At 36.5% G+C, this 27,062-nt stretch overlaps 1 protein-coding gene across 7 annotated transcripts in view; it reads left to right on the top strand.

Annotated features, from left to right (window-relative positions):
• Positions 1 to 27,062, top strand: part of PDE7A (phosphodiesterase 7A) — a 303,765-nt gene that overhangs the window by 243,209 nt on the left and 33,494 nt on the right. For 6 of the 7 annotated variants that reach the window (XR_012503184.1, XM_074354959.1, XM_074354958.1 and 3 more), the window contains 2 exons: positions 11,133 to 11,193; positions 14,329 to 14,412. Coding sequence is in view for 6 of the 7 variants with exons in the window: in XM_074354955.1 (XP_074211056.1) it covers positions 11,133 to 11,193; positions 14,329 to 14,412 (145 nt within the window). In the remaining variant the exon portion in view is untranslated. Of the gene's footprint in view, positions 1 to 3,332; positions 3,540 to 11,132; positions 11,194 to 14,328; positions 14,413 to 27,062 lie in introns of those variants that run through there. The other variant, XM_010970656.3, reaches the window with a different exon arrangement.

The following is a 27,062-nucleotide window of genomic DNA, read 5'->3' as shown; positions in this document are numbered from 1 at the left end:
TTGGTCAAGAGAAGGACATGCTGAGTCTCTGTATGGATAGCTAAAGGCTATTGCCAAGATTGACAGGTGTCCTGTGAGTGGCCGAGAGTCCAGGGATAAAATTTGCACTTGGATTACTTCTCTAAGACACAGTGATCAAAGCTGTACCTTTTCTTTCTATTGATTATGCTCCTAAAATAGTGAGATCTGCTTTTAATGTCCTGACTTTTCAGATACTAGCCTTATAAGTCCTAGAAAGGTAGAGTTTTGTACTTTTTTTCTTATAGTATCAAATTCTGTTATCAAAAGTTTAACTGGATCCTGTGCATTAATTTTTCTAGTATAGTCAAGTGATTTTTTTTTTTTTTTTGATTCCCCTGCCATGTTTCACTAAGGCTTTGAGACAGGTGAGAAAAGTTAATGTCATGAAAGAATGCATTTATTGTTAGTGTGAAAGAGGCATTTACTTCTTCATGGGATAAAAATTGTATGATTTGATTTGGAAAGATTTAATTTTAGGATATTTTCTAAGAAATAAACATAATATTTTAAAGAAGTATTAATATAATTTGACAAGCTTTTGTTTCTGTTTCATCTTATTGAGATTCATTTATTAAGGGAAGCCTTGTAATTTATCCAGATAAGTTAGTGGTAAATATTTCGTATCTCAAAATAAGAAAACATTTTAAAGCCATTATGTTCACACCATTAAGAAAGGTAAATGTAGTGTTTTAAGGAAAAACTGCATTGCCTGAGATTTTTGTCAGATTTGAGTGATGTAAATGTGTCATCAGCAATAAAGAAACTATGCTTTTAGGTATAAACTCACCAGCTATTACTATTCAAATAGGAAATTTTGTGATCTGGGAGGACTATGTCTTGATTACCTCTGTATTTCTGTCAGACATATAGTAGAAATTTAAGAGGACGCTGGGGGAATCCCATTTTAGGGAGCCAACCTGTTCACTGGTATGAAAACAGAAAGCCAAGACCTTCGCCTCCCAGGGATCAGAAAAGGTTCTCAGGGCACTGGGCAAACACAGCACAAGGTCCCTCATGGGCCATGTGATTTCAGTTAAGCCCAGAGCTGGAGTGGAACTGGATTGGTTAGGTCATTTATCATTCTTTGGTCTTAATTATTTCGTTTGGATTTGGCTAAAATTTATTGCAAGCCTGCTATGAGCCAGGTGTTCGTTTACAGATGTTATTTAATGCCTGTGAAGGGAGGAAAGGAAGGCCCACACAGGTGGACTTGCCCAGGGTCACTCAGCTCTTGGCAGTTCAGCTGGAACATAAACCCAGGCTCTTGATTCCAAACCCAGTAGTGTTTTGTGATGATAGAAATAATCTCGACAGAAGCTCATTTTAAGTGAGTGAACTTTGGGTACTGACTTTCCTACTTTTTTCCCTTCTGTGTCTCACTTCTGATTCTTTCCCTCTTCCCTTGTCCAGTCCTTCTCGTTTAGAAGAAAAGCAAGTACAGATTCTTGACCTTACCATTAACCAAAAAGACATCTAAAAATATTTAACTGTTGTACCAAAAATAGCAGTATCGTATTTGCATGTCAGAACTTGACTTTTTGAGCAACTGATTGGCAGGAGACTGTGAGGATGAGAAGTATTTCTGGGCTGAGCATCAAGGTGTGGGCTAATTTGGAGTGTGTAACCCGGGCTAGCGTGACAAATAATGAATGATGACCACCAGCAGTTCTCCTGAGGATGGAGCTGATGTACACTCGCTGCTCTGTCCTGTTCCTGGGAATCCTTGGAGTCTGCTGGAACCCAGAGAGTAATCCAAAACCCTGACAACCTCAACCTCATGTCACACCTAGTTTCATGACAAACTAAAAAAGTTATCTCCGTTTGTGCAGGGCTTGGCATTACAGCTTATTAGTTCAGTAGGAAGAAGAGATGCCATGTAAGGTCTAGTGGGAAATGAACAGCCATGTGTTTAATGTATAGTTTGAATTTAGAAAAATTTTGATTTGGACCTGAAAATTGAATTTATGCCTCATTTTGACAGGTCTAGAATTAACTATTCTTTTAAGTAAACTCTGTATTGAGATTGGATAATGAAAACAGCGTTGGTATTTGAACTGTTGGGGCTGTTTTCACGTATTTTAGAACTGTCATGCGGGTACCGTCATGAGGCAGGTGACTTTGTCTCTCTATGACACAGTCCTGTCTCCTCTTGAGTGTTTCCCAGCTGGCCCTCTCTTCCTCCCCACCCCCTAGCCTCCCCTGCCGTCCTCTCTCTCCTGGACCTCCGCAGTGGCCTCCCGGCTGCCCTCCTGCACTCCGCCTCCTCTGCTCTTCCTGTATCTTCTCACCGCGCTTGGTTTGTCTGCGCCCCGGCCATCATGCTTTGTCGTGACATGCAGATCATTCTTCCGATCCTCATGTTCCTGCTCTTCCATTTCAGCTCAGGGACATTTCAGGGCCCTGGGAAGAAGCCCCTTGCTTTTTCACCAGCTCAGAACCAGGCTTTGTTGGCAGTTCCTGTCTCAGATCCATTTTACTTGTTACAGTTGCAATTTTGTATTTACTTGCAGACTTTGATTAATGTAGACTCTGACAAAACTAAGCTTTGGAGGGCTGGAGCCGTTTCTAGTTTTATAAGGTTACACTCCTGGCATCTAGCACAGGGCCTGGTACATAGTTCCATTTTAATGAGTATTTGCTGAATGCTTGCATGAAAGTTTCCTGAAGGGCTGTGCCTCTGCCGGCTGCTGTGAGAGATGGTGAAGATGGATGAGTATGGGCCCACTTGGCTATCACAGAGCTCGCTCACAGCCAAGAGAAGAACTAGACATGGAACAGAAACATTGTCATTTAAGTCGAGTTGCAAATCAGGGCTTGAAAATGCATGGTTGGACAGGCCTTTGTCAATAAGTCCGAAGTTAGTGAATTACAATGTTAAACAGTGCAATGTCTGTAAAGCCTCTAGCATTCATAAAGCAATTCTACTCTAAAGGAAATAAAAAGTTGAACAAATTCAGTATTAAACATTGAAAAGATGGAATAAAATGCATTCATATTTTTAAATGCCAGGGTGTTAACACCTATGAAGCTGGTCTATGTGGAAGAAATGAGGAAGTTTTTAGTACTGCCAAACATTTCTTGAAAGTCTCTAGTCTTAAGGTTGTGGATGTGCTTGGGGCTGGCCTGAGACCTCGTTCGTCTCCATTTGGTGAGACTGTTAGGTCAGCACTCGCTGAGATTTTTCCTCTCCTCTCCCAGAGGTCCTGCCCCTCTCCTGCCCCAGCCATGGGCTGTGGCACTGAACACGGGCCGGGGAGGAAGGCTGGCTGGCAGCGCCTTCCCACAAGAGTCAGGTGATCCTTGTTTGAAGGCAGCTGCGTGAGGTTCCAGGCAGGCAGGCAGTGTCCCCTCTCCTCTGCCTCGGGACAGCTGGTTATTGTCAGACTCCTAACAAATCTTCCTTGCTTGTTGCTCGCTGGAGGGGAGGGAGATTTTGCAGCGGGCTTTCCATTAATCCAATGGGAATTACATTGATCTGGTGTCTGGCCTTGGTTCTCATCAAGTGGATCGCCTCAAAGGTAGGCCATCTTTATTTTTAGGATCGTGACGTTAATCTTTAGTTTGTATATTTGGTAGGAGTGAAGTTGCTAGTTGAGTTTCTTCTCCTTTTGCTTCAGTTTTTATTTCCTTGATTAAAAGAGCTATGTGTTTTACCTGTCAGTTGAAAAGCTTAAGAGAATACTGCGTGTAGTTTTTATTTCTTCTCCCGCCTTACTTCTCTTTAAGGGCTTCTTATGGTATCATTCCTTGGTGTCATAGTAGCTTTCCTCAGTAGCATTCCTTTAAAGAAGATTTTATGATTAAAGAAGTTCAACTTTCAAGATTGTAAAATTATTAATGTAGACTGTTGGTGTACAGATTTTAAACATTCTCTTCTGGAGGTATAGAATTTACTGTTGCTTATCAAAGTATAATTATTGAGGATTTCTACACAATTATAAATAATTTAAAAACTAAATACCACCCTCTGTCATGTTCTTAAGGTCTTGCTGCAACTGAAATGTTTTCGTAACTTATATTGAATAAGAAAGTAAGATTATTATATATCTTGTTTTTTAATTTGGATTCCAAATACTGGACTTAAGAAATGCTTGATAGAATGCTTGCCGTTTGCCACTTGGATGAGAGTCTACAGTAGGAAATACTTAAGATTATACTACTTGAACTTATTTTTTTCTGTACTTGCGTAAAAATGATTGTATCTTCCATCCACTGTGCAGCTTTTTTCTTCCTATATTAAGAAATTGAGAAGTATCAGTGTTAACATAAAATGTATAAGAGCATCACTATTTGCTAAGCAACACAAAAGCTCCTGTAAAGTCAATTTCCTTTTCAAATGAGGTTTTTAATCCCCGATAATGTAATTTTTCTGATTTAACCATATTGTTTTAAGCATGATTGTCTCTTAGTTGACGCAGTCCTGCTTTCCTAGTGAATATGATTGAAGAAATCTCTTAAAGAAAAACAATGTACTCAAATTTCAAAAAATCCTGTGTTTTATAAGTTAAGAATTTTGTTGTACTGACACCTATTTACTCATTGTTTTTAAAGGATTAGCTTTTCCAAGTTATTGAATGAAGGTCAAGTTAATATTAATAATGCATTAGTTGAATTGTGGATGTTTTTACAGACTTTTTTTTTTATCACCACCAAAAATTTTAAGTGAAATTTTAAACAAAAAGAGTGCTGATATTTTAAATTTGTGATTTTTTAAAAAAGTATGTTGTTTGATACGGAAGGGTGAGGCAGTACTTGGGTAGGCTCTGAAACATGCGTTTTCCAGCCAAAAGTTCATTTAACTGGAAAACTGCTTTCAGAATTGTGGGCTTCATCTTTTGTAGTATGTTACTATTTTTTGGTAGTGTTACCCAAAAATCTATTTAGCGCTACTGTGTTTAAGGCCTGTGACCATCAGTTTACTAATCTGCAAAACAGGGCCAATAAAATCTACCTCACAGAGGTTTTGTGCGGATTAAATGAGATTTTGTATGACAGTGCCTGGAAGATTTTTTGGCACAGAGTAGGACCTCAGCAAGTTGTTGCTATGTGATTACTTCACCATGTAAGGGAAATACACACGCTTTTGCACAGGAGATCATTTTAGTGGAAACTTGAACAAAATGAAAACAATAGCACTTAAAATATCTTTGCTCAGTTTTAAAATGTGTCTTTAAAAGTTATGTATTAACTAATATCAAGAACAATTTTTATGCCTTTTATCATTTACCTTGTAAGTCAGACTTTTTGTGGAAGAGTGAGTCGCCCTGATTTGAGGTGAGGGTCTCACGGAGGCGCTTGGATCTCCTGTCCGCGTGGCAGAGGACCCTTTGGAACCTTACAGTTTAACTTGTTTATGCTGCGGCTGTCAGTTTTTGATTAGCTCAGGCTCGCCCATGTTTTGACCTATGCTAGTTTGCTTTACAAGCTGTTCCCAGGATGGCTAAATTAGAAAAGTCACGAGTAGGAGCTTCTCAGTTATTTCCATTCACTGGAAAGGTGATGACGGAGTAGGGATGATAGCTCAGAGTGTTTTATGACTGACAGCGTGACAAGGGATTTTAAGTAATTTTGTCTTGCTGTCTTTATTAAAAATAGAATTTTGCTGGTATATAGCTTTTCAAACGATAACATTAAAAAAAATATGTCAAGTCTGTGCTACAGCCTTGGTGTGTAAAGCACGTATAATTATTTTTCAGAATATGGTGCACACTACCATATATAAAATAGATAAACAGCAAGGATTTACTGTGTGACATAGAGAACTATATATTCAATGTCTTATATAATAAATTATAATGGAAAATATAGATATATACATATATATGTATAACCAAATCACTTTGCTGTACACCTGAAACTAACACAAAATTGTAAATTAACTATACATCAATTAAAAAATTAAAATATCATTTTCATTCTAACATGGAAACAAAATTTTTATTGTTATAATTCATAATTTATAGTGTATTTTTCTGAAATGAGTTACTTCAGATTATTCAACCTAGACAGCTCAGTGAGACAGTTCAGTCATGTTCATTTTACTCTTGATCTGTGAGGCAGTAAATGAGTGAATTACCACTCAGGATGCATTTGTTGATGGGTTTGGATATATATTTTTCAAAGTCCATTGTTTAAAAAATTTTTTTTGTTTCATTTGGATTTATTCCATTAGAGTTAAATTTTGTCTAAATGATAGCATTTAAGCTAAATATTTGTGGACCAGACTTACTTAAATTAGTAATGAATAGAATAACTTGAATACTTTTGCACAACCCTAAATAATTTGTTAATACCTGTTTAAAATTAAATACTGCCCTTTTGCCAAGTTTTTATTATGATTAACTAAATACAGACCCTATTATTTTAATATATAAGTTTGTGCCTCTGCAGATAAATCTACGGTGATTACCTTAAAATAAATTCAGTATGTAATGGTTATAATCTAGATTATGTTCATTACCCAGTTTTTGATTTGTACTGTTTTATTTAACAAAGAACTGATATTAGTCAATCTTTCTTAATCCTTAAGGTGATAAATGAGAGTGTACCTTTCTGATTAGTGGCTGTTTTGGTAAATAACCCCTCCTACATTGAAAAGAAGACATCCCCTCTCCTAAAGAGGACTATTACGACAGCAGGCTAAAATTTATTTCAACAAGCTGTTTACCCAGATTGTGATTGGATACTAGCAGGTTGACAGGTATTGACCATGATAAGCTGGTACATAATCATATCTATGATTTCATGAATATGATTTGGCTGATAGAAATATTTATTTCCACATATGTGCTCTCCAGGCTACCAGGTTTTCCTCTAATACGGTATTTTAAGGAAAGGCTTGTAATCTAATAAGCTAGATATCTTGGGGGTGGGGATGGGACAGCAGGTGTGAGTGGTGCCTTTTAATACCAAGTGATTACAGTGGCTGTTTGCTGCAGAATAAGTAGTTTACCATGAAACACTACAGGAGGCTTAGGGAATTCTGTTGGTGGAAGACACTTTAACTTTATTAAGCATGATGCTGCCAGGAGTATATTCTGTATACTTTAGTCCCTTGGGATTTGAGATCATCCATTTCTTTGCAGATTTCTTTGTAGTAGATTCTTGCTCTGCTTTTTAAGTTTAGTTGATTTATTTTGTGAATGTATAATAACTACACATGCTATAAAATTCCAAAGATATTCTTTGAAAAGTCCTCCTCCTGCCCCTGTGTTCCTCAGCCTCCTTGGAGGCAACCAGTGTTGAAATTTAGGATTTTATTTTTGCTTGAAACTTGTGTTCCTTTTATATTTCATAATCTGTTGGGGCTTTTTCTTTGTTTGTTTAAGGATACATGAAATCCGGAACCCCCCTACACTGTTGGTGGGTATGTAGTTTGGTGTAGCCGTTATGGAAAACAGTATGGAGATTCCTCAAAAGACTAAAATAGACTTACCATATGATCCAGCAGTCCCTGTCCTGGGCACATATCCAGAAGGAACCTCATTTCAAAAATATACATGTACCCCAAAGTTCATAGCAGCACTGTTTACAAGAGCCAAGACATGGAAACAACCTAAATGTCCATCAACAGATGACTGGATAAAGAAGTTGTGGTATATTTATATAATGAAATACTACTCAGCCATAAAAATTAATAAAATCATGCCATTTGCAGCAGCATGGATGGACCTGGAGATTGTCATTCTAAGTGAAGTAAGCCAGAAATAGAAAGAGAAATACTGTATGGTACCACTTATATGTGGAATCTAAGAAAAGCCAAACAAACTTATTTACAAAACAGAAACAGACTCACAGACATAGAAAACAAACTTACAGTTACTGAGGGGAAGGGGGTGGGAAGGGATAAATTGGGAATTCAAGATTTGCAGATACTAATATATATAAAATAGATAAACAACAAATTCATACTGTATAGCACAGGGAACTGTATTCAATATCTTGTAGTGACCTATGGTGGAAAAGAATATGAAAACAAATACATGTTAAAAAAAAAAAGGATACATGAAATTGTATAGGAGTTTGATGTTTTTCTTACATGATAAGCATTATGGAGTTAATAATGATTTGAAGAGTTCTGCATACTAAATCCAAATGAGGGCTTTAAACATAGTAAATTTTCTTTATAATAATAGTACAAAACATGACTTTTTCCTTGAGATTTCTAGGTGTATGTTGAGTTATAAATCTCATGCCAGAGTTTTGTGAGGAAACAAGATCATTAATCTGATATGTAAAAGTGCCACTTGTTGTTTTAATATGTGTTTCTTTTGCTACTGAACTCTAGCATATTTTTTGTATTTATTAGTGTATGATTTCTTTTCCTGTGAATAGTGTTTATGTCCTACCTGTTTTTCTACACCGTTATTCATCATTTTCTAATTGTTTTGTGAAGCACTTTTTTTTTTCCATTCATTTTTAGCTGTAGTAGGGAAAAATGAGCTCTTCCTCATATCTGTTAAACTCATTTTCTTGGTTTGACTTTTGTCTTTTGTCTATATTTATGATATATTTTGCCATACATAATTTAACTTTTTTGTGGCCAAATTGACTTGTTTTTCATGACTTCTGAATTTTTTAGAACAGTTAGAAAGGACTTTCCTATAAAATTTTTTTTTAATACAGTCATGCTTTCTAATGTTTTCATGCTTTAATTTTTTACAGTAAAATTTTTTTCCATGTGTGATTTATTTTGAAGTAGGATGATAATAATACAGCTTTATGTTTTTCCAGATAGCAACCACTTAATATAACATTTTTAGTTAAATAAAAATAAATCCCCACAGATTTAAAATCCTATATTTATCGTATACAAAATTACTGTATATTCTTGGATTTGATTCTAAATTCTTTATAGACTATTTATCTATTTCTTTGTAGTGTCAGTCTACTTTATTAATATAGCTCAAGGCACTAGTTCTCTTTTTTATTTTGTAAGAATTTGCTTGCCTGCTTATTCAACTAATAATCACTTTCTTTGTGCTAGGCACTATTCTGAATGTTGGGATTTATTCTAGATCTGGGGATGCAGCATTGAATGAAGTCCCTGCTGCCCCCACAGAGGTTAGATTCTAATAAGAGATTTGGTTAATTTTATCTTCTAGATTTTTTGTCTTGTTGTTGTTGTTGTGATCTATGTAGCTGATTTACAATGTTGTGTTTTAGTTCGTCTTTTTATCAGTTCTGTTATTCATTAATTTATCAACTTAGTTTGTAAATTATTATTCATTAATTACAGTAAATGCATTCAGTCATTTATTTAGCAAATATTTATTTAAAATCTACTAAATAATTGCTGCTGTTTAAGGGACCAAGAGTGCAGCGGTGAGTAAGCCAAACATGGTTCCTGCTCTTGTGGAGCTTTTGTTTTAGAACAAGCAAACAAGAAAACATCAGTTGTGTGCCATGCAGAGCACATGTGTACAGGGTAGGAAGCAGTGGAAGAGGCTGAGTCTCAGGTGACTTTAGATCTGGTAGCCTGGGAATGCCTCTCTGAAGAGACGACATTTCATCTGGAACCTAAGAAGGAGACAGTGATGCAGTGACCCTGGACAGGGGAGCAAGTGTAAAGGCTGCATGTTTGGCATAATTGAGGAGAGGCAAGGAGGCCAGGGTGGCTGGTCTTCATGGTGAGAAGAGGTCGGTAGAACCTGAGTCCTAAGAGTTAGGCAGATCACTGAGAGCTTGGTGTGTGGGCTTTACTCCAGGCATAGTGGGGGCCATGGGAAGATTTTGAGCAGTAGCTGAAATGTTCTGTTCACTCTTGCGTCTGTGAAGAGTGGACTGGGAGCCAAGAGAGGCAGCAGGAGAACCAGTCAGCAGCCCATTGTAGGAGTGCAGGCGAGATATGCTATTCTCTGAGACAGAATGAAGACGTGGAGATGGAGGACAAGAGATGAGTGTGGAGGTAGAGTTGGCAGAACATGTTGAGGGTATTTTAGCTTGTACAAAGTTTTGTTTGTTTTAGAAATTATATTTTAAATATTTACAATACTTGTTATTTCTCATAATAGCTTTATTGAGATATAATTCATATACCACACAATTCGCCCATTTAAAGGGTACAGTGCAGTGATTTTTGGTATATTCACAGAGTTGTGCGATGATTATCACCATTAATTTGAGAATGCTTTCCTCGTTGCGGATAAAAACCCTGTACCCATCAGCATGCACTCTCCATTTCCCATCAACCCTTCTAACTCTCAGCAGCCACCAGTCTATTTTCTGTCTCTGTGGATTTGCCTATTTGGAATATTTCATATAAGTGGAACGGTATGTTATATGGTCCTTTGTGACCGGCTCCTTCACTCAATGTGCTCTTCTCAAGGTTCAGCTGCAGTGTAGCATCTGTCAGCACTTCATTCCTTTTCATGTCTGAATACTACTGAATATTGAATACTGAGCTGCACTGTACGTCTACACCACATTTTATTTATACTTTCATTGGTTGATGGACCTTTGGGTTGCTTCCAGTTGGGGCTGTTAAGAATAATGTTGCAAGATACTTTTAATATCTGTTTATTTTTAGGCACAAAATGTATCTTTAAATCTGTTCTCTTTTGGTGGCACACAATTTTTTGTTTTCTAGATTCAGTGTCTTCTCAAATTTCTTCGAGTTCACTAATTACATTTTTTAAAATTCTCTTATTTTTTCCTAGCCTCTGGGCCATTTGGGTTTTTCACTTTCTTCCATTTATTTTTAGCTAATGGATTTCTACAAATGTCTCATGATTCTTGTTTGCTTACTCATTCAGGTTTAAATGAAAGGAATAGTGAAGTAGTTGAACCATATCTCTTTGTCGAGTCTATCTAGCTCTTCAGGTCTCTCCCTAAGTGGGCTTGTCTGATACACTCTGACATTAAATTTCTACCCACTGCATGTCCCTCACTCTGTATCCACTTTTAAGGTAGTGCTTAATCATATTGTTTTATAATTTTTTGTCTTCCTTACACTAGAGACTTTGAGAGCAGATACATATTAATTTCATTTTGTATATCCAACTTCTCTTGCATGGTGCTTCACAAATAATGATAAATACATGTTTGTTGAATTGAATATTATAACACATTTAATTGTCATGCATTAAAATGTGTGTATGGTTTTTTTCTAGAGGCGGGGAGCTATTTCCTATGACAGCTCTGATCAGACCGCATTGTACATTCGTATGCTAGGTAAGCATTATTTATTTTGTACCAATATCAGTTAATTTTGTTATCATCTACTGTTATTTCAGATTGAGACAACTTTTGTTAGGTAGCTTTTCGTCAATGTTTGCAGCAGGAATGTTCTGTTACTTTGCAGTGTAGAGTCTAGAAACCAAAATTAATGTGATGTGAATAAAGAGAGGCATTATAGAATTATAGGTAATTGAGAAATCTCTGGCGTAATAACTGTGACTGTCATTAGCACACAATTTTAGGTTGTATTCTGAATATTCTTCATAAGAAGTATCTTAAATTTGTGGAGTTCCTGAATACTGAACAGATGTCCATAGTAACATGGATACAGAGAGACCGTGACATACCTGTTCACGTAGTCCTGTCGCTGGATGTGTTTGTTCTCAGTTGGCTGGCCAGAAGACCATTTGTCTTCTCCCTAGTCTCGGGTCTTAAATTTTTAATGTATTACTCAAATCCATAGGGTAAAACGAATTTGTTATGTATGTATGTGATTTTCTTTCTCTGTGCCTCTCTTTGCCAGATTTTCCTCCTCTTCCATGCAGTCCTTGATCCCTTGTACTTTAATACATATTGTTAAAAATGTATTGTTAAGATTCTGATAGTCCCCTTTACTCATCCTTTCTTAGAGGATCTTCCGTGACTACTTACATATGCTCAGAATTCCGTGCTCAGTTTCTGTGCTTTTGAGTCATCCTTATTCTTCACCTACTTTGGGGGTATTTTTCTTCTTGCCTGTTTCCCTAACTCCTTCTCTTACTCTTAAGCCTACATGTTCTCCTTGCTCTTCTTGCTGTTTTTGCTCTTCTTCCCGTTTTCCTTCTTGAATTTACTCTGTGCATCTTACCTGCTTCAGCTCCGTTCTGCTCTAGCACATATTTTCCTCACAGGAATGTTCAGCCTTTTCTTTGCTGTCTCTGTCCCGTTCTACAGACAAGTCAGTATTCTGCTCTCTTTAAAACAGGGCTTTAGACTCATGTTTTCTTGACTCTCTAGAATGTCTCCACTCGGGTGTATTATGGGTACCCCTCATTTAACATATCTGTTAAAAGATTTGTGTTCCCCAAGTCTGTTCATCTTGCATTCTTTTGTCATGTCAGAAAATGTTAACTCCTTTCTTCCGGTTGTCAGATCAGAAACCTTGGAATCATTCTTGACTCTAATTTCTTATTTACTCTGTCTACTTCATCAACAAATCTTCTTGCCTTCTACCTTCAAAATATATCCAGAATTTCACCACCCCAGTGCTGTTGCCATCCCTATCTAAACCACATTTACTTGGTTTTTATTGTTAGCTGTAGTCACATTGTTGCACATTAGATCTCCAGAACTTACCTTGCATAACTGAGACCTTGTGCCTCTTGACCAACACCCCCCCATATCGCCATACCCTCCAACCCCAGCCATAGTGGTTGCCTCGCTTAATGCACTCACTCCTTGACAGGTCTCCCTGCATCTTCCTTTGTGTCTCCTTGATTCTAGTCTATCCAGCCAGAGTGAACCTTTTCGGACATATGTTAAATCAGTCTCACTCCTCTGTCTAGAATCTTCCAAAAGTTTTCTATCTTAGAGTGATAGCCAGACCTATTATGAAGGTCCAACATGATGTGACTCTACACCTTCTCTGACCTCGCTTCTTACCAGTTTCCCTCATTTATCTCATTCCAGCCTTGCAGGCCTCTTTGCCTGTCCTTGAACATGCCAAGTATGCTCCCATCTCAGGGTATTTGTACTTGTTCTTCCTTGTGCCTGGAAACCTCTTCCTCCAGATAGCCTTGTGGCTCACTGCCTGACTGCCTTCAGGTCTCTGTTCCAATGCCTCCTTTACGCTGGGGTCTCCTGTGATGTCACTAACACGTCACTTCTCCCCTGCCCCTCCCTCCCTGTTTCTCTCACCTTGCTTTCGTTTCCTCCAGGTTACTTACTGCCATCTTCCATAGAATGAACTTACTTACTTGTTTTGTTACCTGTCTCACTCCATGAAAGAATAGGCTACATGAAGGCCTTATGTGTTTTGCTCACTGCTGCGTTCCTGACATGTAGTGAGTGCTCAGTAAACATTTGGTGCAGAGTGAAAAAATCTTCACATGAGAAAAGTGGTTAATCATTGTGGGTTGGACTCAATGGTGGATGACATGCTCCTTGAAAGAAGAGTAAGCTGGAAAGCCTTCAGGCAAACAGAATTGCTAGAGCAAGGGATAGGGACTGAAGACTTAAAGGTTCTGAACTTGGAGGCTGTGGAAGTCTGGTGGGAAAGGTGCTGCCTTGGAGCCCACAGAGCTAGATTTAAATCCAGACTCATCTTTACGCTAGCTATGTGCCATCGGCATGCTTGTTAACGTCTCAGATGTCTGTTCTTGCATCTGTAAAATGGGGGTTAAGATTCCTGTCTCTCAGAGTTGGTTAGAGAATTAAATAAAATAATGCCTATAAGACACAAAAAGAGTGCCTGGCCCAAGATTGCAGTGCTTGTGTTGCTGTATGGAGTAGATCTAAAAGTCATATGGATACATGGAGAAACAATACTGAGCTTACAACCACCAAAGTTTAAGACCCAACTAAAGACCTCGAGTATATCCACTGTCAATGAGAAAAGAGAAGCTGAATCAAATTAAACATTTCTGACAACATCTTTAATATTTTAATTTTCCATACATTTAAAGAATTGTAAGCTGCTTGAGAATAATTAATATGTTTTCTATTTCTTTATATCTTTTATAGTATAGTACTAGGCACAGAGTAGACACTTAGTAAATATTTGCTTTTTGCTGTGGCTTTTTTTGAAGTTTTGTGCTGAGACTTTTTTTTAATTCCATGTGAGTAATAAGATGTGAGGTTGGATTATCATATACTTGAGTCGTCTTTCAGACGATGACTTTAAAATACAGATTTTAATTACGTAGGAGGTTAAAACCAAAACAAAAAACAAAAAACTCCTCATGTAGCCTTACAACTCAGTACCAAAAATTTGTAACCCTCCTCAAATAAATCAGCTCTTAACTCCTTAGTCCATGTATGTCATTAGTGGGCCTTTACTTTTGAGTATACCGCATAGACCTTTGTTGCATGTGAGAGCTTCTTCCCAACGGCAGCCTGCTAAACTTACATTTTTTTCCTGATTCTGTTCAGGAGATGTACGCGTAAGGAGTCGAGCAGGATTTGAATCAGAAAGAAGAGGTTCTCACCCGTATATTGATTTTCGTATTTTTCATGGTAAGTGTTCGCAGACACAGTATTTCTCTAAGACTTTCAGTAAACTTCAGATCTTCATAAAATTACATAATATTCCAAAGGAAGAAGAATATAAGAAAAAACTGTATTATATGGAGAATGTTTTGAAAATACTGGGTCATAATAAATGACAGTTTATTTCTAAATAATGCTAGTAAATATTTAAAGGCAGGTAGAACTGGAAATTATCAAAATAAGAAAGCTGAATATAGTATTTCTTCTTTCTAATTTAAATATGAGATTATTTTGATACTTTTTTTCTTTTTTAAATATATGTTTTTCAAAAGTTGTCTTATTCAAAATGTTTTGTTTTCATTACTCTAGATAGAATGTTTTTGTGCAAATGACATTATATAAAGGTATTTCATAGTTAACTAGGTGCATCCTTTGGGTTTATTTTAAAATACACATAACCTTGAAAGATGCTTGTAGAATGCATATTTTGAAAACACTGGTTCTGATGCATAATGGATAGAAGGGAAAAAACAGAACTCCTAAAACTGTTGAATATTAAACATATTAAATCTGTTTTTGGAGGAGTTCCACTTTTGCTAATGTTGGATAAATTACCTAGATTAACACTTCAATTAAAAAATTAGAAAAACTGGACAAAATATAAAAGACATGTATTTGAGTGTATCAGAATGCTGTTAAGGCAGAAATGAACCTGCAAGTTCAGGCTACTTTTCCCCTTAGTGGGATCTGCTGATGCGGGAAAAAGTGGGTGAGAGGCTGAGCAGAGCTTTTGATGGACACTTGAGGCCAAAAAAACAAAAACAGATGGTTATAGCTCACCAAGGCTGGGGGATTGTCCTGATAAACCTCTGTGCTTAAGTTAGAGACCCAAAGGGCTATACCTTAGAAATAAATCCCAGCTTTAAAACGTCTCAGTGAGCGGTTAGATTAAGGTGACCTGTGATGTTAGTGCTGCCAGAAGTAGTTGTTAATCGTCTTTGGTGGAAGGGGACTATGTGACCAAAAATGAAGAAGAAAACAACAGGCAGCAGAAATATACACCGGGGATCCTAATAATTGCTTTGTTATACATGACCTTTAAAATACCCGAACATAATTATGTTGATAGGGGGAAAAAAAGACAGAATTGAGAATCTGAGTAGAGAACTGAAAATTGTGAAAAAGAACTAAATGGAAATTCTAAACTGAAAAATACCATACCTTAAATAAGAACTCATTGGAGATGGTTTTAACAGCAAATAAGTTTAAGATGAAGAGAGAATTGGTGGGTTGGAATATAGGTCAGAAGAAAATATTTAGAATGAAACACTTGATGTAAAAGGTAGAAAATACAGAAAAGACACATGGAATATGTTCTAGTTATCTATTGGTCAGCCTGTACCTTTCAAGAATTGTGAAGGGTCTGGAATTTTACCTTGTAAGCTAACGAATAAATCAGCCTGTTACTGTTTTATGGATATTAGCAGAAGATACTCTTGGGTCAGAGACAAAGGACTTTATTATTCATGGCACAGCAAGCAACATGAACATCATGTCAGTCCTTCTGGAACATAGCAGTGGCAAGTAGAGGGATTTATGTGCATAGTGTGCACACTGTGAGCTTGCATCACATCTGAGAAACAATGAGCTGAGTGAATTAACCCCTTTTATAGTAATACTACTCTTTGTCCCAGAGAAAGAGATTGCTTACCCCTCAAGGCCTCTGGCTGCAAACACAACCCTGAGAAATGGCCCAGGGAAAGACTGGTTAGGGCTTGGCATTCTTCACACATCCAGCAAAAATGTGCAGGGACACTAGGAGCCTTCCTGGAGGATTACCTTTCCCAGTAGGAACAAATGACCCAAAAACTTACTGGCATAAAACAACAACCTTATTAATACTCATTGTTCTGAAGGTTAGTAATTCAGTCAGGGTATATCAGATTTGATTTGTCTGTGCTCCGCAATGTCTTGATCTTCAGAGGGGATTGTTCAAACAGCTAGAGATAGCTGGAGTAGCTCCACTGGGTCTGTATGTTTGGGGCCTTGGTTCTTCTCCACATGTCATGTCTTGGGGCTGGAACATCCGTGATGACTTCTGCACTCCTGTATCTGGTGCCAGGGCTGGGATGGCTGGAATTTCGGGAACTGGCCACCATTTCTCTTTCTCCATGAATGGCAGTCTCAGGGTAGTTGGACTTCTTACACAGCATCTGCTGCTTTTCCCCAGAGCAAGAGAGAGGAAGTGTGGGAGCTTCTGGTCTCTGACGATGTAGGTGGTACAACATCACATTTGCATATGCTGTTGGTCAGCTGTGCCACACAGCTTGCTCAGCTTCATGCATGAAGGATATAGACCCCCCTTGTCAAAGGGAGTAAGGTTAAAAAAGTTTTAATCTTCTATCTTTAAACTGGAACAAAATAGTGTTGGGAAGGTGATTAGGGTTTGAGGAGAAAAGAGGGAGAATATAGCAGAAGCAATCTTTGAAAAGATAATGACTGAGAAATCTCTAAAGCTTGATTAAAGACATTAAGGTACAGATTTAGGAAGCATTATGAATCTCAAGTACAGTTAACATTAAAAGAAAACTGTACCTAAATGTAATGTAGAATAATGAAAAGCCAAAATCAAAGAGAAAATACTTGAAAAGTAGTGCAAGAAAAAATTATTACCTTCAAAGGAGCACGTATAGGATTGCCGGAAACAGATTCTGTTTTATTTTCAATAGAAACCAAGAAGTTTCAAGACAAAGGAAAGGTAGCTTTGAAGTGATGGGGGTAGAAAATAACTATCAAGCTAAAATTTCATCCACAGACTCTTCCAGAGAATAAGAGAAAAATGGACACACTTCACAACTTACTATGTAAGGCCAGCTATAATCTTGACATGAAAAGCTGGAAAGGACATAACAGAAGCAGGAAAATATAGTCACTGTCACTCCCTAATGTAGATGAAACATCCTAAATAACATTATCAAATTAAATCTGTAATTTATAGGAATAATATATTTTGACCCAATTTATATTTTTTTCCAGAAATGTAAGATTGGTTTAACATTTAAAAACCAGTTGTTGTAATTCACCACTTCAATAGAGCACAAAAGAACAGTCATGGATAGACCAATATGTACCAGAAAAGCATTTGATAAAATTCAGCATTCATGCTTAGCCTGAGCAAGCTAGGAATACAAAAAAAGGATTTCTACAGAACCTACAGCAAACATTGTATTTAATGGTGCAGTATTAAAACTTTCTCTCTAAGATGAGAAATCCAGAATGTCATGTTCTACCTTTCCTTCTCAATATTGTTTTGGAGGTCCCTGCCAGTACAATAATTTAAGAAAAAGAAATAAAAGATACAAGGATTGGAGAAGAAGTAAAAAAAGTACCATTATTTATGGATGATGTGATTATATACTTAGAAAATTATTAAGTTTAGTAAGTGAGTTTAGCAGGTTTGCTGGGTACAAAGTCAATATGTATTTGTATTTCTATAAAGCAGTATTGACAAAAGTTGAAATAATATATAGTTTAAATTTACATCAATAAGAGATCAAATATGTAGGGATAAATCTAACAAAAGATTGTGTGATTCTACATAGAAAACTGTAAGATATCACAGAGGAAAATTAAAAGAAACCTGAATACATGGAAGTGTGTACAATTGTTCATGGATTGGAAGATTTAATAACGATGTCAGTTTTTCTTTCATTGACCTATAGGTTTAGTGAAATCACAAAAATCCCAGCAGATTTTTTTTTAATCCTTTGGTGACATATATAAGCTGATTTTAGAACTTATATAAAAATTGAAAACGCGAAAATAGTCAAGACAATCGGGAAAAAGAAGAAAGCATAGATGTAACTCTTCTCAGATATACAGACTCATTATGGATTATAATAATTAAGCTAGAGTGATATTGGTTCAAGTACTACCAAACAGAATAATGAAACATTGTAAAGTCCAGAAACAGACTTACACATATTTGATTTGTGACAGATGTGGTAATGCAGTGGGGAAAAGATGATCTTTTAAATAAATAGTGCTAAATCAATTGGCTATCCATATGAGAAAAAATCAGTCTTGATCCCTTATTTATACCATACATGAAAAAAATCATATTTTGATGTATTAAGTTGGCCAATTATGCTGTCAAGTCTGATAAGATGAGGAATGAGAAGTGATTTAGCAATGTAGAGGTGGCGGTAGAGGAAACCTGATAATCATCAAGAGAAAATTTAAGAGGAAGGAAAGGAATTAGATTTAATAAGTACAGACAACTCTGTTAGATATTTTTGCTGAAAAAAAAAAAAGAGAGAGGCAGCTGGCAGGGGAAGTAGGATCACTGAAGCTAGAAATACCAAAGCTAGAAAACAAAAACGCTGGCCACCTGGAAAATTTTTTGAATTCTGAAATAAATACTTCTTGGGTCAAAGAGGAAATGAAAACTGATTTTGCAGACTATTGAAAAATTGATAATTAAAGATTACATATGAAAGCTGTGAAATTCAGTTAAAGCAGTGCTTACAGGAAAATTCATAGCATTAAAAATACTTATATTAATAAATGAGAAAGAATGAAATAAGTGAATTAAGTAGTCAAACCCAAGAAGTTAGAAAAAGAGTAACAAAGTAGACCTAAGAAAAATGTGAAATCAATTAGTAAAGGTAAAAAACAAATTAATGAGTTAGAAAACTAAAATGTAAATAAAGTGGATAAGAGCTGATTCTAGTAAAATAGATAAACTGCTGGTGGTTGATTAAATTCAATCAACAGATTAAATTGAACTAAGATGAATATTCAAAATACAAAATAAGGGAGGAACCTCACAGAAATACAGGAAATTAAAGAAAAATAGACAACTTTACTCAACTCTAAAAATAGATTTGAACACCTGTATAATCCAGATAATTTTCTTGAAAATTATAATTTATCAAAACTGAATGCAGCAAAGATAGACAAACTAAACCTGTATTATTCAGAATGTGGTCTGGGGTTCTCAAAACCCTTTTGGGGAAGTTCATGAAATTAAAACTGTTTCCATAATAATACTAAGACATTATTTGCCTTTTTCATTCCCATCTCTCTCAAAAGTATAGTGGAACTTTCCAGAGACGTCATAATATATGTCTCCAGACATTAAAGAGATTTATAAAAATATAAAACAGTAACATTCTTCTGATTAGTTTTAATTTTTTAATAGGAAAATAGTTTGTTTAATATAGTGTTACTTACGTTAACATGGGTTTATTATGTAATTTTTAAAAAAGAGTTTTTAAAGAGTGATTTTAGGTTGAGAGCAAAATTGAGAGGAAGGTACAGAGATTTTGCACATATCTGCACCACACATGCATAGTAGCCTCCTCTGCTATCAGCGTCACTGCCCAGTGTGGTTGGTACATTTGTTACAGCTGATGGACCTACAGTGACACATAGTCACCCAAAGTCCAGAGTTTACATTAGGAATCACTCTTGGTGTTGTGCGTTCTTTGGGTTTGGACACAGATATAATGGCATGTACCCACTCTTGTAGGACCACACAGAGTCTGCATGTGCATCCTGATCCCCTGGTGCAGGGCCTCTGTGGTGAGGTATCTTAGAACAGCGGAGGCAGCTCAGCTCCTAGGGACGCAGCTCCTCTTCACGACCGCGTCGTGACAAATGTCTAAGACTCAGGGCTGTAGTTGGAAATTGTCACTGTAGAACTGATCCTGCAGTTAGTACAAAACAAGAACATCTCTCTAAGCCAAAATGGTAATATAATTTAGAGGGGCTTTTTAAATAGAGAAAAATGAGTCATTCTCTCCTACTGGTGTAGTAGGTCTGTTTATCACACAGCTCAGAATTCTGAAAAGAAAAAATTTTAATCTAGTAGGTTTTGTGAAATGTGATCTAATCAGGGAGTGAGCACGTGCTCCTACTATGACTCAGACCTCCCCTGAGCCATCTTCAGGCCGAGTCTGCAGACTTGGCAAAGGCGCTGCCCGTCAGCAGCTCTGTGGGGTGGGTGTAATCCTTCCCAGGGACTGAGCGTTTGACTTTAGTAATGTGCCCTTTCCTTTGTATGCAACTAAAACTGAGATTTTATTTTTCACAATGATGCAAAGATTTACATGCTGAAGTTAAAGTGGTTTCTAGGATGTTGTAATGACCAAATTCTGGATAGGTGTATTAAATTCACTGAAGCTAGAATTTTCTCTATGTGTAGCTCCTCAACCCACCTTCTGTGCGTCTCTTTGGTTTTACCTTAAACTCATTGTTAATTTCCCCTGTTGTGAAATTCTTGTCTTTCTGTTCTTTCATTGCTTACATCCAGTCTGCATTAAATCCTGTGTATTTTGTAACCAAAAATAGCTGTCATTCTCCTCTCTTCTCCTCTCTGTCCTCCTCTTCTGTCCTGCCTGATTTAGAACTTCTGTCACCACTGTCTGGGGTTATCCTGGCATTCTCTTAACCATTGTCTTTACTTTTAGGATTTCTGTCCTGGAATCTGAGCTCTACTCTGTACCCAGAGTAGGGTCTTTCTAAAGAAAAGGAGAGCTTAAAATATAGGGGGAAATGCATGTTAGCAGTTAAAAACATACTATCAGCATATTATAACTATCTATCTATAATTTTGTATTTCTTCCATGTGTTGTATCTGTGAGGTGCTGCTGAGGTTTGTTTAGGTGCTGGAATAGTTTTAACTTCTGGATTATGATTTTCTCCATGTTTAACATAATTGTCTTTACTAAATTCACCTAGAAATTAGACATCAGCATTGAAATATTGAGCTTTTTTTAGAAAGACTTTTTATATGTATACAGTTTATTATAAGCAGTGTTCGGGCTTACCATATCAAGATGCGTTCTTCTCCAGCTATTTATCCAGTTAGGGAACAATTACAGGCCCCACTGTCAACAGGGAGGACCTCAGTCATGATTTTATTGTATAGCTGTCACAGGTGTTTTCTGCCTTGAGCTTTTGTGGCTTGGATTGTCTTTTGTCATAAATCCTTATTCTTGTAACACCCATAAATGTATCTTCACAGTAGAATTTGCCCTTGGCATTATCATGCAGCAAGTTCTGACTTTAAGTCTTTCTAAAAGGGTATAAAGAGACAAAAGAAGAAAATTAGCTGAACACAGTAGTACGTTAGAGAAACAGTGTTCAACCTCGTTACTAAACAGATTCCTGTCAAATTTAGAAAGTTAAGCAAACAGTCAGCTCAGGTGCTAATAACAGAAGTCACAGACTTTCTAGAGGGCAGTTCAGCACTATGCATCGAGAGTTTTAAACATTTTTATCTCTTTGATTTCAGCACTAGAAATGTATGCAAAAGGAATAGTCATACACAAATGTTAACGTGTATGTGAATACATTCACGTTGCTCTTATTTATAGTAGAAATATATATTAAGTTGGGGTGTTATTCACTAAGGTATTTAAGGACGAAAGACTGGAATGCTTATAACCTACCCCTGAATATTCAGAAAAAGAATCATGTACACACCACACACACATACACACACACACAGTGCAAATGGTAAAGCAGGTGAAAAAAATGAAATGTCAACAATGGCAAGTCTGAGCAAAGGGCACTTGATAAAGGCTATTCCTTGTACTGTTAAGTTTTGCACCTTTTTGTATTTTATATTTGTATTTTGAAATGATCTCCCAACAAAAACTTTTTAAAGTATGTTTATTAAATTATGCATTTATTAAAAATCGTGAATTTATAGTCAAAGTACATATTTGTTAATTAACCGGTATTATACCAGGTCTGTGATTATTTATAAAGAACTGAAAGACTTCAAACTTTGGGACGACGTTTTTAAACTAACCTGTATTCACGGTTACAGAGGGTGGAGGGGTTTGGATGATCATGAGTCCTCTTTGCCAAGAAGTCTTTCCCAAAGGCCTGTAATAAATCTGAAGTCAGGGTTAGTCTGGTAACTTGTCGCAGTGTTCTGCTTTAATCAATAAATTCTACTGTTATAATTTTCAAGTTAAACCTTTCCCCAAATAATGGATGTATCATACAAAAGCTTTCATTCTTAACTAGATTTCTGTTTTTGTTAGTTGGTTGGTTTGTTTTCTGGTCTCTGATGCTGTAAGTGGACTGTTCATACTAACTTCTTTGTGAGTTTATCAGGTGTTATTACCTTGGGTCTATGGGATGAAAAGTCAAAAAATTTTCCCAGGTATCATCTCTCACGAAAGAGATTTTCTGAAGCATTCTTTTGTTTGTGTCATTGTTTGTGTTCTTATTACCTATCTTTTATATTATAGCACAAAAGATTATATCATACATATTTACATAGTTTCATTTTGAGAAAGGGATTTTTCATGTAAGGAAGTCCTTGTTGACATTATTTTAGGATGACCAGAAACATTCCTTGGAGTATTGTTTCAAAGGAATATTTTTTTCTCTGGGAAGGGTTCCATTTTGCAATTCAGATAGAACATACATATCACAATTGTATGAGTGGGTTGTTTATTAAGAAATTTGGAAGATCTTAGCTCGTTGAAGATACTGCTAAAATTCTCAGATGCTCCCATTAGTCAGAAATTTTTATTCAGCCTGAAAGCAGTTTTGAGATTGCTTATTGAATAGAAAGCAGTTTCTGGCTTGCAGTTTTTAAAGTGTCATAAGTACTCCATAGGTATTCACAGTATGCTGATCACTAATTAGATAACAAGAAGCTAAGATTGATGCTTCTTATCTAGCCTCTTTGTCTCTTGCCTGTCCCCCAGAGCTGTACGTGAAATCCTGTTGAGGGCTATAGGATTACTAGCAGATGAAGTAGCTAGCTCGTCTAAGTGTGCAATCATTTTATATACCTTTTTTTAAAAAGGGTTGGTCCACTTTTCTATAGGCAGGTGATTAGTTTCTGACAAATACTTAAACTGAAAATGTTAGCATTAACACTTCTTTGAGACCCACTGAAAAACTTCATCTTTCATCCCATTTTTAAAAGATCCTTACCCCTCAGACCTGCCCTATCTAGGAATTACTCCCACTAAGGTACAGATTTCTGGTCCTCTAGCACTTAATAAACTGATTTTTGATATTGTTCATTCAACTAATTTTAACCTGGATAGTCTCCCAACCTTATGTTGTGAAAATTCTAAGTTTGAGGCATCTGATAACGTATGAGCAGTAAATACACAAACAAACTGAGAGGCAAAGCTATTGGGGGAAGAGAAGGCAGCGGAGAGAGAAGTTGATTGGTTAGAGAGACTGGCATAGGTGTTCCACTGACAGCAGAGTGGTTTGAACTGACAGGTGTCACAGAGCTGTGTCTTCTGACACGGCTTCTTAGCTCCTGAGCATCACTCCTTACTGTGGCTGCATCCCTCACCAAGATTTCTCAGATTCCTGCCTTCACTCAGCTCTTTATGGAGAGAGGACCAGAAGCCTCCGTCACGTCAGTTTCCTCCTTCTGTGTATGTTGGCTTTAGTAACCAGCTTTCCGTAGCCTGGATTAAGGGCCCCAGATGTTCCTACAAATATTTTTCTGTGTCCAGCTGACCATATACCTGCTCTCTTGAAATATGATATTTTAACTCTGAAATTAATTGGCCTTGATAAAATGAATTCCATATCAACTTTTTGTCAAAATTCATCTCGTTTGCTCTAAATTTATGTTCGTAAATTTAATAAATTATTCTTTTAGTTACACATTCTTTTTAGGTTATATGATAACAAATTATATCTTTAAACATAAAAGAATTATTATAATTCTACTCCACATGTGCACTTAGAAAGCCTGATGTGTTCCTTTGAAAGATTTTGGCATGATTATTAAATAGTAATGGAAGTTGCCAGCTTGACAGTTCCTTCTTTTCATGGAACTCACCAAAGCTCACTGACGTCATCCAGACTGGAAGCCATGGTCTCTCTGCCAGCGTCGGACAAGTTGTAATACAAGGAGAATGTTTTTCGTGTCCATACAAATGGCAGTTTTCCGTTTTCTTTTACTCCTGACACGTGGTAATGTTCCGTTCTGTGTGAATGTGTTTTGCCCATTATCCTGAGCTTTCTGTTCATTTTAGCACTTTATTCCACCCCATACTAAGGCAGCAAGGGGACCGTTCAGGATATTTACATTGTAGCCTAAAAACTCTTAACCTTAGCCTTTTAGCCTTTCTCATCTTTTTGTTTCTGGTTTCTGGCAGCCTCTAACCCATTATAGAGATTGAATATATTCTTGTTGCATCAAATTGACCAAAAACATGTATCTTCTACCAGTTAGACTTCATAGCGTCCTATTTGTATTTCTCTAAGTATGATCTGTATTAGCTGTAAACCAGATTCAGGCTGGTTGCTCCCCTTCTGTTCAATCAAATGTCTCATGTTGTCTTTATTCTAATAACCCACTTTGAAAGCAAACAAAACTCTCTAAATTTTGCTGTAGAGCCTCATATGCATTTAATTTGGGGTTTCCTGTCTTCCTAACAGGGCTATGTTAGACTTGGATACTTGTTTCATATTTAGTTATATGATCAGAAGGGACATCTGTTTCTGTGTTTATTTGGAGCTTAAAAGCTTATATCATACTGATTTTATTGTCTTAGGTTAGCTTAGTCTTTAATATGTAGTAACTCCCACACAAGGGCAGAGCCTGTTAAATTCAAAGTTTTTGCTGCCTCTTCCTTTTAAGAATAGATGTTGTTGGGGGAGGATATAGCTGAAGTGGTAGAGCGCATGCTTGGCGTTCATGGGGTCCTGGGTTTAGTCCCTAGTACTTCCTCTAAAAATCAATCAATCAATCAATCAATCAACCAATCAAATTATCTCCCAACAATCACGCAAAAGAATAGAAGTTGTTGCTTGCTGTTTCCCTCAGCCATGACTTTCTCTTTGTTATATTGTTTTTCTTACTATCTTTCATACTGTACTGCCTGGTCATTGCTTTCCTATTTACAAGCATGTGTGTATATATATATATATTTTAGCCATTATTTGTTTGCTCTAATAAGGTGGCTGTCCATCATTTGTAATTCAGTCTCTCATTCAGATGTGAGCATGCCAGCCTCTACTTACAGCTGTGGTATTGTAGACTGAGGTCGTATTTGTCTGGGGTTTCTATTAAATTCTGGTTTGTTCCCATTCATTCATCTTGAAGTCATACCTGATTGTTTCAAAAACATTTCTGTAATAGTTCATGGAAGTGTCACAGGAAATAGTCTCGTGTCTTTTTCATCATGAATGTACCTGCCTCCTTCTTAGAACAGTCCTCTTACCGAGCAGTGCTTGTAGAGATGAGAACTGCTGCATTGAATCAAATTAGGAACCAGAGCATTCTGCTCACCTATGTGTATTTTTTAAAAAAAGTCTATCTTGTTTTCTAGATAATTAGGAAATGCCTGCATTTGAGAAACCACTGATTTTTTGTTTCTTCGTCTCACATTGAAAGTATAGAATATTCTATCTCTTGGATATCTTCTCTAACTTCATAGCATAAATTAGGGATCCAATATGGATTGGACATTAACCTTCATACAACTTAATGGTAGTTTAATTCTACTTGTCCTTTGGGGAAATCGGAGATTTAACTTTAAGCTTTATTTTGCATGTTATCCATTAAAGCCTTGCGTACTTTCTTTTCCTTCCTTTTCTCTAAGCTCACTAGTTAGGGAATTAAGAATGCACTGAATAAGGACCTATGTTCAAGTCCCAAGTTTAAGCATCAGAAGGACCCACCATATCCCATCTCTGAAGGGTGGACATGCTTACATAACAGTAATAAGAGTAATCTTTTAAAAAGGGGTTTTATCGACTATTTTATCAAATCCTGTCAAAGTGAATGCTGAATTCTGCAAACTAAGGTTTTAAGAATTGCTTAAGGGAAAGAATATTAGTTATACAGTTTATTGTCATGTTAACATTGATCTAATTTTAGATTATGAGTAGTATTTATTTCTTTGGTTTGTAATAAAGCTTGGAATGTCTATATATTTGTTTTAAAGTAATGACATTGTATGCATATTTTGAAATCTTTAAATATGTGCATTTATTTCTATAGTATGTAAAAGTATACAGTGGTCTTCAGGATAAAATTATGCTGTCATGAAGGATAAAGTTAGCTTTGTTAAAATAAATATTATGATGTCACATGTTTAAAAATATTTAAACATGAAACTAATGTTATATATCAATTATACATCACTTAAGAAAAAACTGCCAACTATAACAACTATAGCCATTAACGTTAGTGTTGAGTCTTTGCCCCAAAAGGCATATTGCTGTATTATCTCATTTAATTTTTACAGCAGTTCTGTAAGGCCTAATTTACAGTGAATAACTTTCCTAATGTCACAAACTAGTAAAAGTGGCAGAGCTGGAATTCAGAGTCAGGTGTGTAACCCGGAAGCTCACGTCTTTATTCGCCCTGCTCTGCTGCCTCTCTGGATCAGCACAAGCTGCTTTACTAAAGACCACTGCTCTGAACACCGTGCTGTTTCTTCCCCATTTATCCATGCATGCGAAATGTAAAACTTCTCCCTGGAAAACTTGAATCTCGATGTAGCTAAATGTAATTATTCAGTATTAACAGTAGGCTTTTCAGATATGGCTCTTATTCTTTGTAAGGAAAATTAAAGAAAGCAGAGATTAGAACATAGAATGTCTTTATATTTTTTATTCAATTATCATTCAATATGACCTTACCCTCGACTAGAGTTAAAACCTTA

Source organism: Camelus bactrianus, chromosome 29 (assembly GCF_048773025.1).
Source record: "Camelus bactrianus isolate YW-2024 breed Bactrian camel chromosome 29, ASM4877302v1, whole genome shotgun sequence".
In the NCBI taxonomy this organism is placed as follows: domain Eukaryota; kingdom Metazoa; phylum Chordata; class Mammalia; order Artiodactyla; family Camelidae; genus Camelus; species Camelus bactrianus.
Note: the sequence above shows the minus strand (reverse complement) of the source record. Positions and strands in the feature narration are given on the sequence as shown.